Source organism: Agelaius phoeniceus (assembly GCF_051311805.1).
Source record: "Agelaius phoeniceus isolate bAgePho1 chromosome W unlocalized genomic scaffold, bAgePho1.hap1 SUPER_W_unloc_1, whole genome shotgun sequence".
Lineage (NCBI taxonomy): Eukaryota > Metazoa > Chordata > Aves > Passeriformes > Icteridae > Agelaius > Agelaius phoeniceus.
Genome location: NW_027509866.1, coordinates 4437495 through 4456790, shown reverse-complemented (window position 1 = coordinate 4456790; position 19296 = coordinate 4437495). Strand labels below are relative to the sequence as shown.

At 52.7% G+C, this 19296-nt stretch overlaps 1 protein-coding gene across 1 annotated transcript; it reads right to left on the bottom strand.

The window, feature by feature from the left end:
• Window positions 1-1519: 1519 nt before the first annotated feature.
• LOC143692513 (olfactory receptor 14J1-like) lies at window positions 1520-2452 on the bottom strand. Its single transcript, XM_077172754.1, has one exon. It carries the CDS (start codon window positions 2450-2452, stop codon window positions 1520-1522), a length of 933 nt encoding a protein of 310 aa, XP_077028869.1.
• Window positions 2453-19296: the final 16844 nt, after the last annotated feature.

Sequence of the window (19296 nt, the reverse complement as noted above, 5' to 3'; positions counted from 1 at the left end):
GGCTGGATCCGGGGGATGAATCCAACAAGGTGAGGTTTAACAAATCCAAGTGCCAGGCCCTGATATTTGGCCCCAGTGCTGCAGGCTGGGGACAGAGTGGCTGGAGAGCAGCCAGGCAGAAAGGGACCTGCAGGGACTGATGGACAGCAGGCTGGACATGAGGCAGCAGTGTGCCCAGGTGGCCAAGAAGGCCAATGGCTCCTGGCCTGGATCAGGAACGGTGTGGCCAGCAGGAGCAGGGCAGGGATTCTTCTACACTGCTCGGGGGCACTGCTTGGGCAGCACCTCGAGTGCTGTGTCCAGTTCTGGGCCCCCTGGGGTGGGCAAGAGGAAGAAATTTGTAGCAGGAGGAGTAAAGAAAGCAAAGGTGAAGCCAAAGAAATTCTCAGGGCAGTTTGGGGGTGGCTGCCAGGCAGCCCTGGCTCTGAGCAACAGCGTCTGCAGTGGCACAGGAAACTCCCAGCTGATGGGAACAAATTTCTGGCTGAGTGCAGAGGCCAGGACAAAGCTGAGTGGTTTCCCTGGTGTCCTGCAGGCCTTGCTGGCCCCAGGGGCTGATGGCATTTGTGCTCCCTCAGGTTCATGTCCCCACAGCAACAGCATGGGGGTGCTGGCCCTGCTGTGTGCAATGCAAACAGGGGCTGCTGAGGCAGTGCTGCCGTGTCTGTGCCTGCAAGGATGGGGCACCTGTGTGAGCTGGGGGAGAGGCCAGGGCTGCAGAGGGGGGATGTTGTTGGCAGCTGCATGAGGACGCTCTGGGACGCTGCCCTGGGCTGTGCAGCGCACTGGGCATGGATCAGCCTCTGCTCTGCTGCTCCTTCCCGTCTGCCCCAGGGCCCTTGCAGAGCCCCAGCCATGCTGTTTGCCCCCAGCCTGCCCACGGCCAGCCTGGGGCTGCTGACGGGGGTTTCTGTGCTGAGCATTGGCCTGGCCGTGTTCTTGAGAGAGCCTGGGCAAGGAGCCTGGAACCCCCAGGGCCTGGCCTGAGGCGTCAGCGCTGCCCCAGCAGTGCCCATGGCCTGTCCCTGCTGCAGCCCCGGCACTGCCACCCCCAGGGCTGTGCCCGGCCCCGAGAGCACTCAGGCCCTGCAGCAACACCAGGGCCACCAGGGCAGCGGGGCAGGGCCATGGCAGCAGCACTGGCAACACCAAGTGCTGCTGCTGCTGCTGCTGCTGCTGGGCACAGCTGCTGGGCCAGCACTGATCTGCCCCAGCTCTGCACACAGACATTGCTGCTGCAGCTCCAGAGAAGGCAACAAAAGGGCATCTCTGCAGAAAACTCTGCTGGGAGATCCTTTAGTTCATTTAAACCCATCAAGAGCGCAGCCCCTCATTGAAACAGTGTGGGGCCACAGGGAAAGTGGAGAGAAAAAAAATGAGAAATGGCAAAAACAATGACATTTCTTTGTGGACAATATGAAAAAAGTAAAAGAAAGACAAAGGACCATGAAAATGAAACCAACAAGAAGTGTCAAAGATGACTTTTATTTAAAGTAATTTGCAGAAACTGGCCAGCAGTTTACTGTTTCCGAAAGCATCCAGTCATCAGTCTCTTCACAGCAGCCTTGAGCTCCTGGTTCCTCAGGCTGTAGATGAGGGGGTTCAGGGTTGGAGGCACCACCGAGTACAGAACTGACACGGCCAGATCCAGGGATGGGGAGGACAGGGAAGGGGGCTTCAGATGAGCAAATGTGCCAGTGGTGAGGAACAGGGAGATGACAGCCAGGTGAGGAAGGCAGGTGGAAAAGGCTTTGTGCCGTCCCTGCTCAGAGGGGATCTTCAGCACAGCCCTGAAGATTTGCACATAGGAGAAAACAATGAACACAAAACAGCCAAATACCAAAAAGCCACTAAAAGCAAGAAGCCCCAGTTCCCTGAGATAGGATTTGGAGCAGGAGAGCTTGAGTACCTGGGGGATTTCACAGAAGAACTGGCCCAGGGCATTGCCATGGCACAGGGGCAGGGAAAATGTATTGGCCGTGTGCAGCAGTGAATAGAGAAAGGCACTGGCCCAGGCAGCTGCTGCCATGTGGGCACAAGCTCTGCTGCCCAGGAGGGTCCCGTAGTGCAGGGGTTTGCAGATGGACACGTAGCGGTCGTAGCACATGATGGTCAGCAGGGAAAATTCTGCTGAGATGAAGAACATAAAGAAAAAGAGCTGAGCAGCACATCCAGTGTAGGAGATGTTGCTGGTGTCCCAGAGGGAATTGTGCATGGCTTTGGGGACAGTGGTGCAGATGGAGCCCAGGTCAGCGAGGGCCAGGTTGAGCAGGAAGAAGAACATGGGCGTGTGCAGGTGGTGGCCGCAGGCTACGGCGCTGATGATGAGGCCGTTGCCCAGGAGGGCAGCCAGGGAGATGCCCAGCAAGAGGCAGAAGTGCAGGAGCTGCAGCTGCCGCGTGTCTGCCAATGCCAGCAGGAGGAAGTGCCTGATGCAGCTGCTGTTGGACATTTGCTGTGGTGCCTTGGCAAGGGGATCTGTAAGAAAAGTAATCATGGATTAGTTGGGTTTGGAGAGGACTTGAAATATCCCAGCAGAGGCTGGGGGCACTTTCCCCCCACTGCCTGCCCAGGGCTCTGCTGCCTGGAGCTGTCCCTGCCAGCAGCTGCTTCCCTGTGCCCAGGGCTGGGCCCTGCCAGTGCTGCCAGAGCCCAGCCCAGCCCTGGGGGCTCAGCTCTGCCCTGCAGAGCCCTCCCAGCTCAGGCACTGCCCAGGGGCAGCTCTGGCTCTGCAGGCTCTGATGGCAACGTCAAAGCAACCCTGAGGAGGCTGGAAAAGCGACACTGATGCTGCCTGTGAGGGGCCCTGCGCTGATTTCTCTCTCTGACAGGTTTAATCAGATGAAAGGGAAACTTTTTTTTATTTTTCACAGGCTGAACTGAGAGATTAATACCTATGTGCAATTTCACATACAGGCAACCCAGAACAGTCATTTAATAAAGCAGGATTTTCCCTCTCATGCAGCCCCTGCCTTGCTGTGCTCCCTGTATAACCTCCTTGGAAATGTTCTGCAGTTAAATGCCATGCTGGGAGCAGTCCTGAACAATGCAGCATCCTCCCCACACAAGGAGAACACTTCCAAGCCTCACCAGCTGTCTCCTGCCACCCAGATCTTGTCCCCCAGTGCTGGGAGCAGCTGCCAGGGCTGGCTGAGAGCTGTCCCTGGCAGGCAGCAGAGTCCCTGCCCCAGCACAGCGCCCTGGGCTGCAGGACCCTGCTCTGCAGGACAGCCCTGGGCACCCCTGGCTGCTCTGCACAAGAGACAAGCAGAGAATGTACTCACAGGCTCTGCAGGCATTGGCATGTTCCAGCTTGAGGAGATGGCTCCAGGAGCTGCAGCTGCATTGTCCTGCAGCCAGAGGTTCCTGTGCCAAGGGCTGGCAGTGATTGTGCCCCAGGCACTTCTCAGCCCCTTCCCAGCCCTGACTGATTGAAGCTCTCTGTGCCTCTGGGCTGTGCCCGGGCTGGCTGCAGGCAGTGCCCCAGCCCTGCTGGGCTGGCACAAGAGCTGCTCATCCAGAGAAATGTGCTTTTGAAGCTCTTCTTGGTGAGCAGGAGCTGCCTCTGTGCCAGGAGCCCAGCCCAGCTCAGCAGCACAGACACAGCACAAGGACTTTAATCAGCCTCTGGGGCTTTGTGCTCAGGCCCTGAACATCAGTCCCTGAGAGGCAGCTGAAGAAACCCCTGCAGAACTCCAAGGCAGAATCCAACTCCAAAGTTTCTTGGACTTTTAATGGGTCCCAGAGAGGGACACGACTGAGCAAGTGTCCCCAGGCCCCAGGCAGGGCAGAGAACTGCAGGCAGTGATGACAGGTGGGGACAAAGAGAAGCCAAGTCTTGGTGCCCTGGGCCACAGCAGGGTCTGTGCCAGCAAGGGCTGGGAGGAGACACCTTGTCCTGAGGCCCTGGGGCCTCCTGGCACAGCCCCAGCCAGGCTGGGCACTGTCAGCCCCTTGTGCTGCCCTCAGCATCCCCCCCTAGCCCACATCCCAGTGGCCTCAAGGATCTGCTGCAAGGAGTCCCTGGGGAGCCTTGCTCAGCAATGGCCCTGGGGGCTCCTTCATGCTCCCTGCAGGGACTGCAGGTTTTTCAAAGGGCTTTTGGTTTGGCTTTTGCCTTGGAGTCTCTGAGAGGTTTGTGCACTCATGGCCTCCAATTATCTGCTGTAATTAGTCCCTGGAGAGGCTTTGTCAGTAACAACACTCACTGGGGCTCATTAATGCTTCAGGGTACTTCAGTTATTTGAAGGTACTTGGTGTTTCCCTTTTGATACCAATTCTATGAGAGGTTTGTGCAATCATGGCCCCAATTATCTGCTTTAACGAGTCCCTGGAGAGCTTTGTACTGACACTCAGTGGGGCTCATTAATGCCTTGAGATACTCAAGGTTTTTCAGGTATTTTATGGATTTAAGAATACTTTTAGGTACTTTCAAGGATTTTCCTTCCCACACTGAGTCTCTGAGAGGTTTTTGGGCCATCCTGGCCTCCAATTGTCACCTCCAAGGAGTCCATGAGGAGCCTGTGTTGGGTGTCTTCCCCCTTTCTGTTTTACAACAAAGATAGAAATGAAAGAATTTTATAAGATTTTCTAAAATCATCCAAACAAACATGGGACAATTAACAATACAACAACAACCACTAAGAGAATTAATAGACCTCTTTTAGTAGACCTCATCCAACCCTTTAGTCCCATGGATTGGAAGAGTTTATTGACCCAGTCCTTGTTTTCCACTTGAAGCTTCTTGAACCCTTCCTTCAGTACCTGAATGCTCTTGTGGATTGACTCGCTGTGGCTGGAGAGGTTCATGCAGCACATGCCCTCAGAGTCTACACAGCCATGCCCATGTGCCCAGAGGAAAAACTCTATCGCTGTTCTGCAAGGTGGCGTGTCTGATGGTCTCTGTGTCTGAGAGCAGCCACTCAGTGTGAGGGAGGCAGCATTGGTTTGCTTACTCAACAGGCACCCAGGATGGTCTGATTGTCCTAAAGCTTTAGCTGCAGCCACCCAAGGCAGTCCAAATTGGGGGTGCTACCATCCAATACCTGGATTAAAGCTTTCAAAGCCATCTCTTTGATATCATCCAATCCTTCTCTGGGGATACCTGCTGCTTGATCATCTGGTAGGCTGTGTTGTCCTTCTCCAGCTAGATGGTTGATTGTCAATTCTGCCCTTGCCTCATTATTAGCATAGTCGGCTATTAATTGATTTAGTAAACACTTCCATCCCCCTTCCTACAGGGTGTATTCTGTAGGTGACAACAACATGGTCATAATATATTTTAAATTATACAGGGTTAAGATGTGTTGTAAACATGGCCCTCATTAGGCCAATAAAATAAGATGAGTCCTTTCTATGGTCTTTAGCTGCCCAACACAGCTGCTTGATTTCCTCATAAACCAATGGCTGACACCTGGGATTCTGCCCCCTTCTTTCATAACATACGGGGGCAATAAGTAATTTTGAGACTATTTGCAGGTCTTCTTCCTTTCCCAGGGATATTCTGGGATTGAGGGGCGAGGTGGCTCTGGGGAATCCAAACTGTCTTCTGGGGAGGAAGAATACCTTGGAGCAAAAACATTCAGATTAGAAATAGTGTGACAGTTGGGCTTAGTATCATTGACCATGGGGTTATATTGTTGCCAGAGGGTGAGGCAAAGGGCGCTGCCATTTTGTCAGGTGTTGGGGAGAAAGGGCCTTGATTTAGGATGGCGGACTTCCAGGCTGGTCTTCTGGAGCATGGCCCAGGGTGGAGGTGGAATGATTGACAGTGGGGGCGTGACCCGCAGTTGTGGGGGTGGAGTCTGAAGGTTCATTCGGGGCAGAAGAGAAGGCTGTGGTAGCAGGAAGTGGAGGAACCAAGATGGAGGGAGGATGGTCAGGCTCAGGGGCATCTGGAAAATTTTTAATGATCCACTTCACGATTGATTTTAATTTGTACTTTGAAGATATTTGGTCATGATCAGTGAGAATTAACTTAAAGCATCCATATACACGCCTTTCTACTTTGGACATCTGGCTGCCCATTTTTCTCTTTCTCCACTTTAGGTGGAGCAGCCACTGGAACACCCCAAATCAGTTATGAGATGTGGATGCATATTGTAAAAACACAGTGGCAAAATGGGCAATAATTGTCCTGCATTTCCCCAAACCCACCTGCAATCCTACACAGGTGAAACTGTCGCTGTCCCTGTGGATCCTGGCCGAGGTCCATCAAAGCAATGATGAATCTGCTGGCCCAGCACAATCCACAATCCCGGGGAGCGCTGGCCTATCCATCAGCTAACCCCAGCTGACATGACTGAATGTCAGGGCCCCTGTTCGGGCACCAAAGGTTGCAATGAGGGTGGCTGTGACAAACCTTTCTGGTTCCCCAACTTCAGGGCACGGGTGGTGAAAATGAAAAGGAGCAGATGCTGGGGAAGATGAAACAGGAAAGCCTTATAAATATGATTGCCTGGCAAAAAAATTTGAGAATATGGAAACTATAAGTGAGATTAAAATGAAAGCAAGCTTTGAGATACCAAGCCTTAGTTACTGAACAACTGGAAAACAATGGTATGGCCAGCTGAAGGTAATCTTCTTTTGATGAAACAATACCCTCTGCTTGCAGACAGGTCCAAGGGTCAGAGCAGACCCTACTAGCTTGGCAGAAGGGGTCCAAAGAGGAGTTTTTAGGGTTTAAAATGTAACACAGTATGGTAATGTAATGATTCTTATAGGCTGTATGTAAATGCTATAAGATTTGTATCTTGTACTAGATTGGTTAGTGAAAATTAGAATATGCAGCACAGAAGAAGATTTATTGTATTGTAATGGGAACTCCCCTCCTCTTTTGGGCATCCATTTTGGGCGCCTCTTTCGAGCTCCTCTCTCGGGCCTGCTCCGAGCTGTGGCTGGCAGCTCCAAACAAGGCCCCTGCACCCACACCCTTTGCAATAAACCACAAGTTCCAAGACCTGGCTTCAGAGATCTCTCGTCTCAGTCCGTCCCAACTGTCCTTCACCCTGACGCTCCTACAAGCAGGATCAATGGAGTTGCCCAAAAAGAACTTTAGTAACAGGGTGAAAAACAATAAACACGGAGAAGTCGAGCACAGTAGGAGGGGTGGGATTCAAAGACCTGAGATAAAGGCAAAGCAACAAAATATACACTTGAGGGTAGAACACTCTGGAACAATAACCCTATAGGGGAAACAAGTAACCAGTAGGGGAGGAGAACTTGGACAACTTAGCATAGCAACACTAAAGGCTTATGGGGGGACTCTCAAACTCACCCTGAGTTAAACAAATGATTCCCAGAGACTCATGCCCAATTCTTTGGGGGTAAATTCTGTCTGACTCTGAGTTACACCTGGGCTAACTCCCACACCGCTGCTTTGCTCTGGCCCCTTGGGACCATGTGGCCCAACAGAGCCACAATGATGTCCTTGGTTCCACAGGGCCCCACAGTGTCACAATGGTCCCTTGGATCCATGGTGCTCTGCAGTGTCACAATGGCCCCTGCATTTCACAAGGCTCCCAAGTGTCACATTGGTCTCGATAGGAAGGAAACCACGGAGCCCCCGTGTTTCAGGAGCTGATGAACAGCAACCACCAGAGGCCAAGGCAAGCCTGACCTGTCTGTCCTGGTAGGTTTGCTTGGAGCAACCCATGGATATTTGAAATTATGAATGCGGAGTCCTAATTTCAGACATTTGTGCCTGGAGAAGGATCATTTTTTCCACAAAAAGAAAAGCACAGAGCCCTTTCCAGTGATTGGAAAACACGTGAGTGCTGCTCCTCAGGAGTCAAAGACCAGCTAGACTTGTCTGTCCTGGCAACTTTTGTCTGGGAGCAATCCTTGGATACAAAAAAATTTGGAGGTGGAATCCTAATTTTGGCCATGGATGCCTGGAAAAAATGGACAGTTCTTTTCCATAAAAAGAAGAGCCCAGAGCCCCAGTGTTTCAGGGGCAGATGGGAGTGGCCTTCCACATTCCAAGGTCAGCCAGGCTTGTCAGGTGACCCCTGGGAGGCCAAGGCAGCCACACCTGTTTCATGTTCCCTTGGTTCCACAGGGCCCTGCAGTGTCACAATGGCTCCTTGCTCCCATGAGGCCCTCAGGTGTCATAATGGCCCCTTGGTTACACAAGTCCTTAAGGATCTTCATAGTCTCCATGGTTCCACAAGGCCCCACAGAGTTATAATAATCTATTGGTTCCATGAAGCCTGGCTGTGTCCAATGGCCCCTTGGTTCCATTGGGGCCCAGTAGTGCAACAATGATTCCCTTGGTTCCACAAGTTCCCATAGTGTCACAATGGCTCCTTCCTTCCATGAGGCCCTGCAGGGTCACAATGGTCTCCATGATTCCATGGGGCCTTGTAGTGCCACAATGCTCTCCATGGATCCACAGTGCCCTGCAGGATCACAACGACCCTTTGGCTCCACGAGGCCCTGAAATGCAGCAATGGCCTCTTGGTTCCACAAAGCCCTGCTGCTTCACACTGGCCCCTTGGGACCATGTGGCCCAACAGAGCCACAAAGATGTCCTTTGTTCCACGAGGCCCCACAGTGTCACAGTGGCCCCTTGGATCCATGGTACCCTGCAGGGTCACAATGTTCCCCTTGATTCCACAAGTTCCTACAGTGTCACAGGTTCCACAAGGGCCTGCAGTGTCACCATGGCCCATTGGTTCCACAACGCCCTGCAGTGTCACAATGGTCTCCATAGGAAGGAAACAAGTGAGCCCCAGTGGTGCAGGGGCAGATGAGAGGCAGTCACCAGAGGCCAAGGCTGGCCAGACTTGACTGTATGGGCAGATTTTGTCTGGGAGTAACCCTTGGATATAGAGAATTTTAGATGCAGGATTCCCATTTTGGCCATGGGAGACTAGACAAGAAAGACAGTTCTTTCCCATGGGAATAAAAGCACGGAGCCCCAGTGCTTCACGGTCAGATGGGAAGTGGCCCTTGACATGCCAAATTCAGTGGGACCTGTCAGACAGCCCCCAGGAGGCCAAACCAGGCAGACCTGTCCCATGTTCCATTGACTTCATGGGTCCTAACACTGTCACAATGGTCTCCTTGATTCCATGAGGCCTGGCAATGTCACAATGGCTTCTTGGTTTCATGAGCCCCAACAGAGTCACAAGGGTCCATTGGCCCCACGCAGCCCCGCTGTGAAACAATGGCTCCTTGTTTCTATTTTAAATCAATCACAATCAAACCACAGATTGATCATTGATCCTTGCTTCCATAGGGCCCATGATTTGCACAATGGTCTCCTTGATTCCATGATTCCTGGATTGCATGGTCTCACCATTGTTTCCTTGGATCTCCATTGTCACAACTGAGCCATGGCTCCATGAGGTTCCGTAGTGTCACCGTGGTCGCTGTCAGAGGCTGGATGAGATCCATGTCCCGAGACACCTTGGGATGCTCGGAATGCCCGTGTGGAGCCAGGGCCGGGTCAGGCCTTGGTTTGTGGTGGGACAGAGCCCCGCCCCCAGCCCTGACCTGGCAGAGCTGCCAATCACACAGCAGGGGCGGTGCTAACCCAGCTCTGATTGGCCCAGCTGTCAATCAATCACACACCAGCAGCTGGTGCTACCCTGTCTCTGATTGGACAAGCAACTGGCAGTCCCACCCCAGGGGCGGGGCCATGAAGGCCCAGGGGGTTAAAAGCCGGAGCACGAGGCCAGCCCAGGGTCTGGATCCTGCTTTGTCCTGGGGTTCCTCTGTTGGTGATGCTGGAACCAGAGCAGTTGGTGCCCATGTGCGTGTCTTTCTATGGATCTTCTGTCTTTCTGTTGTTCTCTATTTCTTCTCCTTCTAATCCTGCTTACCTGGAACATTTTTGGGTAACTTGACATGTTAAGGGTTAAAAGATTTTAGATTAAATCTGTGGGAACCCAGGGCACACCCAGGCACACCCAGGGAATATTTCTCTATCTGCTCTGAGGTGTCCTGACCCCCAGAGAAACACTGCCTTTAACCTTCGCCCATGGAGAGGACTTCCAGGACTTTGTGCGCGATTAGAATTTACTAAGGTGTGGAATAGGTAATAGAGAGTAGCATACTATGTCCCTTGGGTGAGAAATTTAGGTTTTCGGATTTTTAGTATGGTCTAGATAGGAAGCAAGATGCAGGAATTGGGGTGTAGTCCCTGTCTTCTTCTTCATCTACTCCATTTTCTGCAGTGTTGTTGGCACAGGGTGATTGGTCAAGGAAAGCACAGTGCAGAGGTTATGTGGACAGTCAAGGGATGAGTTAGTGGTTGATAAGTAGAAATAATGTAGGTTTTAAGAATTAATTGGATGAGAAAACTTTAAACGACCTTTAAACCATTCATTTTAGTACCATTTTGAGGTGTTTTCCCAGCATGTTGAGCCTGGTGTGGATAGCAATGCAAAACTTCAGATAAGATAAGAAAAAACAAGAAGCTGAAGACTGAAAAAGTCCCATGCATCTCCTTTTACCTGGCACAGAACTGCTACAGAGGGTTTCCCCCATCCAGGGAGCCCCCAGAAAGGCCCAACATGAAACAAACATCAATAACTGGTGCCTCTACAATGTTTCTTATACATTGGCTTTTTTCCATAAAGTTGTTTACTAAAGGGTGTTGGCTTAATTGGCCAATCATGTGAATTGTGTTGATTAAATGACCAATGAGGTCCACCTGTAGCAAACCAAGATATAAAAGAAGAGGATTGAAAAAACAGGTGGCTTTTAGCCCTTAGCCTTCTGATCTGAGTCTGTGTCATCTCTGATTCAGTGGTGACATTTGGGGATCTGTGGGGGCTATTGGGGATCCTTTCTGCACCTCGTGACCCAACAGGAGCTTCTCTAATCAACTTTGCCTGAAGCTCCCACTGTGCCCATGAGAGGAACCCCTGTGAGTGTCTGGGACATCCCGGCTCTTTGGCAGCCTGGGCACTCCTGGGATGTCACTGTGGAGCCCCCGTGAGTGCCTGTGACAGATGGGTGCCTTTGCAGCCCAAGGTGCTCTGGGATGTCACCATGGAATGGCTGTGACTGCCTCTGACCACAGGGCTCTTTACCATCCCAGAAAGCCCTGGGAGGTCTCCATGGAGCTCCTGGCTCTGCCTGTGACATTCCAGCTCTGGAACAGCCTGGAGACTCTTGGAAAGTCCCCATGGAACCCCTCTGAGGGCCTGTGACAAATCTGATCCTTAGCAGGCAACCATCACCAGCAACCCTGTTGCTATGCTCCATTTCCATGGCAACCATCCCCAGCCCCCTGTTGCTATGGTCAGTTTCCATGGACACCATCCCCCGCCCCCTGTTGCTATGCTCAGTCCCTTGGCAGCTCCATGGAGACCCCATGCCAGGGGTGGTTGCCATGGACACCAGCGCAGGCCTGCAGCCAGAGCCCGTTGCCATGGCAACCATTGGCAGCCCCATCCCAAGGCCCATGGGATCCCAGAAGCACAGAATTGGCTGAGCTGGGAGGGACCCATCAGGATCCTCCAGTGCAACTGCTGGCCCTGCACAGGACACCCCAACAATGCCAGCCTGGGCCTGGCAGCGCTGGCCAAACGCTGCTGCAGCTCAGAGAGCCCTGGAGCTGGGACCCTGCCCTGGGGAGCCTGGCCAGGGCCCCAGCAGCCTCTGGCCAAAAACCTTTTCCTGACATCCAAGCTGAGCCTGCCCCGACTCAGCTGCAGCCGCTCCCTCCACTCCTGTCCCTGGGCACCAGGGGGAAGAGGTTCCCACAGCCCCAGCCAGGGACCCGCTCCCAAGGCTGCTGCCATGGCCACCAGGGCTGCCACCAGCTGGGATGCTCGGTTTCCACGGGCCGGGCTTCAGCAATGGGATTCCCCAATTTCCTGCTCCCGCTAAAACCGCGCTGCCCTCGCTGCCCTCCCGCCTGCCATGGAAAGCACAAAAGACAAAGATCCCAGGCTGGGATAAGAACAATTTATTGGGAACACAAACAAGATAAGGAACAAACAGGAATAGAAACAATATTGATAACAGAAGGAATAGGAAAATTATATACAGGGAAAAGTACAACACAACTGACTGGCTCTTTCCAGCATTTTATTTCCTCCTGCCTGGAAAGGACGCCCTTCTTCTCCGGGACAGAAAGAGAGAGTCCCTTTCCTGTCCCTGGCAATGACCTGAGGTGGGACTGAATGTAATGACAGGGCCATGGCCAGACCCTCATGTGCTTCATTCCCACCTCATGCCATTGGTAGGAGCAGGAAAAGGGACAGGTGTCTTCCCAGCATGGATCAGAGGGAAAATGGATCACCAGGGCTCTTCCCAATATGGATCCTCCAATGGGGGATGAAGCTGGAACTAGGCATAAAGCTCCTCCTGAACTTGGAGCATTCACAGGACTTCCCTTACTGGTGTCTCCATTGGTGTCTGGTCAAGTCATTGCTCTGGATGAAGTTCTTCCCACAGGTGGGACACTCATAGGGCCTCTCCCCAGTATGGATGCGCTGGTGGCAGATCAAGAGGGACTTCTGCCTGAAGCTCTTTCCACATTCCCCACATTCATAGGGCCATTCACTGGTGTGGGTCCTCTGGTGGCAGATCAGGTTTGAGCTCTGGCTAAAACTCATCCCACATTCCCCACACTCGTAAGGCCACACCAGTCTCCCTGGTGTGGATGTGCTGGAGCCTGATGAGGTGGGAGTTGCGCTTGAAGCCCTTCCCACAGTCAGGGCAGGGGACGGGCCTCTCATCCATGGGAATCAGCTGGTGGGGGAGGAGATGGGAGCTGGTGTGAAACCTCTTCTGACACTGAGGACACTCGTAGGACCTCTCCCCGGTGTGGATCATCTGGTGGTTGCTCAGGGTGCTGCTCTGCCTGAAGCTCTTCCCACACTCCAAGCACTTGTGGGGCTTCTCCCCATCGTGAAGCTGCTCAGGGACCACCAGCTCTGAGCTCTGGCTGAAGCTCTGTCCACCTTCCTGGATCAGGGTGGGTCTTTCCTCCTTGGAGCACACTGGGCTGGGGGGAGTGTGGGAAGGGCTTCAGCTGCAGATCCACCCTTTTGACCCTCCAATGCATCCACACTGGGGAGAGGCCCTACGAGTGTCCTGAGTGTCAGAAGAGGTTTCAGACCAGCCGTGATCTCGGCAGGCACCAGCAGATTCACACAGAGGAGAGGCCCTTCCGCTGCCCTGATTGCAGGAAGGGCTTCAAGCGCAAGTCCCACCTCATCAGGCACCAGCTCATCCACACTGGGGACAGGCCCTACGAGTGACCCACGTGTGGGAAGAGGTTTCAGACCAGCTCAAATCTCCTCCTGCATGCGCAGATTCACACGGATGAGAGGCCCTTCCGCTGCCCTGACTGCGGGAAGGGCTTCAAGCAAAACTCCCACCTTGTCACCCACCAGCGCATCCACACAGGGGAGAGGCCCTACGAGTGTCCCCAGTGTGGGAAGAGCTTCACCAACAGCTCTAGCTTGACCAGACACCAACGGAGTCACCGGTAAGGAAAGGCCTGCAAATGCCCCAATTGCAGGAACAGCTTCATGCACCACTCCAGCTTCATCCCCCATGGGAGAAGCCAGATTGGAAAGAGCCCTGGTGATCCATGTTCCCAGTGATCCATGCTGGGAAGACACCTGTACCTTGTCCTGCCCTTGCCAATGACCTGATGTGGCATTGAAAAACATGAGGGTCTGGCCATGGCCCTGTCATTACATTCACTCCCACCTCAGGTCATTGCCAGGGGCAGAAAAGGGACTCTCTCTCTCTCTCTCTCCCTGAGGAGAAGGGTGTCCTTTCCAGGCAGGAAAAATTGTACCCAGGCAGACCCTGTGAGTTGTGTTGTAGTTTTCCCTGTAAACAGTTTTATTTATCCCTTCTGTTATCAATATTTTTTCTGTTCCTGTTTGTTCCTTATCTCGTTGCTGTTCCCATTAAATTGTTCTTATCCCAGCCCGGGATCTTTGCCTTTTGTGCTTTCCATGGGAGGCGGGAGGGCAGCGAGGGCAGCGCGGTTTTAGCGGGAGCAGGAAATTGGGGAATCCCATTCCTGAAGCCCGGCCCGTGGAAACCGAGCATCCCAGCTGGTGCCAGCCCTGGTGGCCATGGCAGCAGCCTTGGGAGCGGGTCCCTGGCTGGGGCTGTGGGAACCTCTTCCCTCTGGTGCCCAGGGACAGGAGTGGAGGGAGCGGCTGCAGCTGAGTTGGGGCAGGCTCAGCTTGGATGTCAGGAAAAGGTTTTTGGCGAGAGGCTGCTGGGGCCCTGGCCAGGCTCCCCAGGGCAGGGTCCCAGCTCCAGGGCTCTCTGAGCTGCAGCAGCGTTTGGCCAGCGCTGCCAGGCCCAGGCTGGCATTGTTGGGGTGTCCTGTGCAGGGCCAGCAGTTGGACTGGAGGATCCTGATGGGTCCCTCCCAGCTCAGCCCATTCTGTGCTTCTGGGATCCCATCAGCCTGGGGATGGGGCTGCCAATGGTTGCCATGGCAACGGGCTCTGGCTGCAGGCCTGAGCTGGTGTCCATGGCAACCACCACTGGCATGGGGTCTCCATGGAGCTGCCAAGGGACTGAGCATAGCAGCAGGGGGCTGGGGATGGTTGCCATGGAAACTGACCATAGCAACAGGGGGCTGGTGATGCTTGCCATGGAAACTGACCGTAGCAACAGGGGGCTGGGGATGGTTGCCATGGAAACTGACCATAGCAACAGGGGGCTGGGGATGGTTGCCACGGAAATGGAGCATAGCAACAGCAGACTGGCGATGGCTGCCTGCTAAGGATCAGTTTTTTTACAGGCCCTCAGAGGGGTTCCATGGGGATTTCCAAGAGTCTCCAGGCTGTTCCAGAGCTGGAATGCCACAGGCATGGACAGGGGCTCCATGGAGACCTCCCAGGGCTTTCTAGGGATGGTAAAGAGCCCTGTGGTCAGAGGCAGTCACAGCCATTCCATGGTGACATCCCAGGGCACCTTGGGCTGCAAAGGCACCCATCTGTCACAGGCACTCACGGGGGCTCCACGGTGACATCCCAGGAGTGCCCAGGCTGCCAAAGAGCCAGGATGTCCCAGACACTCACAGGGGTTCCTGTCATGGCCACAGTGGGAGCTTCAGGCACAGTTTATTAGAGAAGCTCCTGTTGGGTCTCGAGGTGCAAAAAGGATCCCCAATCGCCCCCACAAATCCCCAAATGTCACCACTGAATCAGAGATGACACAGATTCAGATCAGAAGGCTTAGGGCTAAAAACCACCCATTTATTCAGTCCTCTTCTTTTCTACCTTGGTTCTCTACAGGTGGACCTCATTCTTCATTTATTCGACACATTTCACATGATTGGCTAATTACGACAACACCCTTCAGTAAACAACTTTATGAAAAAAACAACTTTTTACAAATATGGTAAAAAGGGCACCAGTTATCGATGTTTGTTTTACCTTCGTACCTTCTGGGGGCTCCCTGGATGGGGGAAACCCTCCTGTAGCAGTTCTGTGCCAGGAAAAAGGAGATGCAAGCGACTTTTTCAGTCTTCAGCTTCTTGTTTACATTCATGTTATGTAAAGTTTTGCATGCTGTGCACAACAGGCTCAGCATGCTGGAAAAACACCGCAAAATGGCCCCAAAATGTACAGTTTCAAGGTCTTTTAAAGTTATCTCATTTAATTAACTCTTAAAACATACATTATTTCTACTTTTCTACCACTAAGTCATCCCATGACTATCCACATAACCTCTGCACTGTGCTTTCCTTGACCAATGACCCTGTGCCAGCAACACTGCAGAAAATGGAGCATATGAAGTAGAAGACAGGGGCTACATCCAAATTCCTCCATCTTGCTTCCTATCTACACAATAATAAAAATCCCAAAACCTCTATTTCTTACCCAAGTGACATAGTATGCTACTCTCTATTACCTATTTCTCATTTGGGTAAATTTTAATCTGTCTCAAAGTCCTGGAAGTCCTCTCCATGGGTGAAGGTTAAAGGCAGTGTTTCTCTGGGGGTCAGGACCCCTCAGAGCAGACAGAGAAATATTCCCTGTGGCCTGGATTCCCACACATTTCACCTCAAATCCTTCAACCCTTAACATGTGAAGTTCACCAAAAATGCTCCAGATAAGTAGGATTAGAGGGGAAGTAATTGCAAACAACAGAAAGACAGAAGATCTGTAGAAAGACACACACATGGGCACCAACTGCTGGGGTTCCAGCATCACCAACAGAGGAACCCCAGCAGAAGGCAGGATCCAAACCCTGGGCTGGCCTCGTGCTCCGGCTTTTAACCTCCTGGGGGCCTTCATGGCCCCGCCCCTGGGGTGGGACTGCCAGTTGCTTGTCCAATCAGAGACAGGGTTAGCACCGCCCCTGCTGAGTGATTGATTGACAGCTGGGCCAATCAGAGCTGGGTTAGCACTGCCCCCTGCTGTGTGATTGGCAGCTCTGCCAGGCCAGGGCTGGGGGCGGGGCTCTGTCCCACCACAAACCAAGGCCTGACCCGGCCCTGGCTCCACACGGGCATTCCGAGCATCCCAAGGTGTCTCGGGACATGGATCTCATCCAGCCTCTGACAGCGACCACGGTGACACTACGGAACCTCATGGAGCCATGGCTCAGTTGTGACAATGGAGATCCAAGGAAACGATGGTGAGACTGTGGAATCCAGGAATCATGGAATCAGGGAGACCATTGTGCAAATCATGGGCCCTATGGAAGCAAGGATCAATGATCAAACTGTGGTTTGATTGTGATTGATTTAAAATAGAAACAAGGAGCCATTGTGACACAGCGGGGCTGTGTGGGGCCAATGGACCCTTGTGACTCTGTTGGGGCTCATGAAACCAAGAAGCCATTGTGACATTGCCAGACCTCATGGAATCAAGGAGACCATTGTGACAGTGTGGGGACCCATGAAGTCAATGGAAATGGAACAGGTCTGCCTGGTTTGGCCTCCTGGGGGCTGTCTGACAGGTCCCACTGAATTTGACATGTCAAGGGCCACTTCCCATCTGACCGTGAAGCACTGGGGCTCCGTGCTTTTATTCCTATGGGAAAGAACTGTCTTTCTTGTCTAGTCTCCCATGACCAAAATTGGGATTCTGCGTCTAAAATTCCCTATATCCAAGCGTTACTCCCAGACAAAATCTGCCCATACAGTCAAGTCTGGCCAGCCTTGGCCTCTGGTGACTGCCTCTCATCTGCCCCTGCACCACTGGGGCTCACTTGTTTCCTTCCTATGGGGACCACTTTGACACTGCAGGGCGTTGTGGAGCCAAAGGGCATTGTTACACTGTAGGAACTTTTGGAACCAAGGGGATCCTTGTGACACTGTGGGTACCATGGATCAAAGGGGCCATTGTGGCACTCTTGGGCCTTGAGGAACCATGGAGACAATTGTGACACTTTGGGGCCAGTGAAATGCAGGGCATCATAGTGACCCTGCAGGGTACCATGGATCCAAGGGGCCATTGTGACGCTGTGGGGCCTCGTGGAACCAAGAACATCACTGTGGCTCTGTTGGGCCGCATGGTCCCAAGGGGCCAGTGTGAAGCAGCAGGGCTTTGTGGAGCCAAGAGGCCATTGCTGCATTTCAGGGCCTCATGGGGCCAAAGGGCCACTGTGATCCTGCAGGGCACTGTGGATCCATGGAGAGCATTGTGGCATTGCAAGGCCCCATGGAATCATGGAGACCACTGTGACACTGTGGGGCCTCATGGAAGGAAGGAGCCATTGTGACACTATGGGAACTTGTGGAACCAAGGGAATCATTGTTGCACTGCTGGGCCCCAATGGAACCAAGGGGCCATTGGACACAGCCAGGCTTCATGGAACCAATTGACCATTATAAGACTGTGGGGCCTTGTGGAACCATGGAGACCATAAAGATCCTTAAGGACCTGTGTAACCAAGGGGCCATTATGACACCTGAGGGCATCATGGAAGCAAGGAGCCATTGTGACACTGCAGGGTCCTGTAGAACCAAGGGAACATGAAACAGGTGTGGCTGCCTTGGCCTCCCAGGGGTCACCGGACAGGTCTGGCTGACCTTGGAATGTGGAAGGCCACTCCCATCTGCCCCTGAAACACTGGGGCTCTGGGCTCTTCTTTGTATGGAAAAGAACTTTCCATCTTTTCCAGGCATCCATGGCCAAAATTAGGATTCCACCTCCAAATTTCTGTGTATCCAAGGATTGCTGCCAGACAAAAGCTGCCAGGACAGACAGGTCTGGCTGGTCATTAACTCCTGAGTGCCAGAACTCACCTGTTTTCCAAACACTGGAAAGGGTTCTCTGCTTTTCTTTATATGGAAAAAATCATCCTTCTCCAGGCACAAATGTCTGAAATTAGGACTCCGCATTCATAATTTCAAATATCCAAGGATTGCTCCAAGCAAACCTACCAGGACAGACAGGTCAGGCTTGCCTTGGCCTCTGGTGGTTGCTGTTCATCAGCTCCTGAAACACAAGGGCTCCATGGTTTCCTTCCTATGGAGACCAATGTGACATTGGGAGCCTTGTGAAATGCAGGGGCCATTGTGACACTGCAGAGCACCATGGATCCAAGGCACCATTGTGACACTGTGGAGCCTCGTGGAACCCAGGACATCCCTGTGGCTCTGTTGGGCCGCATGGTCCCAAGGGGCCAGAGCAAAGCAGCGGTGTGGGAGTTAGCCAGATTTTACCCCAAAACATTTGGGCATGAGTTTCAAGCCCTGGAAATCATTTGTTTAACTTAGGGTAAGCTTGAGAATTCCCCCATAAGCCTTTAGTGTTGTTATGCTAAGTTGTCCAAGTTCTGCTTCCTATTGGTTACTTGTTTTCCCTCTATGGTTATTGTTCTAGAGTGTTCTACCCCCAAGTGTACATGTTGTTGCTTCCCCTTTGTCTCGGGTCTTTGGATCCTGCCCCTCATACTGTTCTCGACTTCTCCATGTTTATTGTTTTTCACCCTGTTATTAAAGTTCTTTTTGAGCAACTCCATCGAACCCGCTCCATTTCATTTTCGCCACCCTTGCCCTGAAGTCAGAGAACCAGAGAGGTTTGTCACAGCCACCCTCATTGTGACCTTTGGCGCCCAAACAGGGACCATGACACTCAGGGCTCCCTGTGTCAGTCATGTCAGCTGGGGTTGGCTGATGGATAGGCCAGCGCTCCCTGGGATTTTGGATTGTGCTGGGCCCGGCGGATTCATCGTTGCTTCAAGGGACCTTGCCCAGGATCAGCAGGGACAACGACGGTTTCACCTGCATAGGATTGCAGGTGGTTTTGGGAAAATGCAAGATATTTATTGCCCTTTTTGCCACTGTGTTTTTACAGTATGAACCCATGTCCCATAATTGATTTGGGGTGTTCGGTGGCT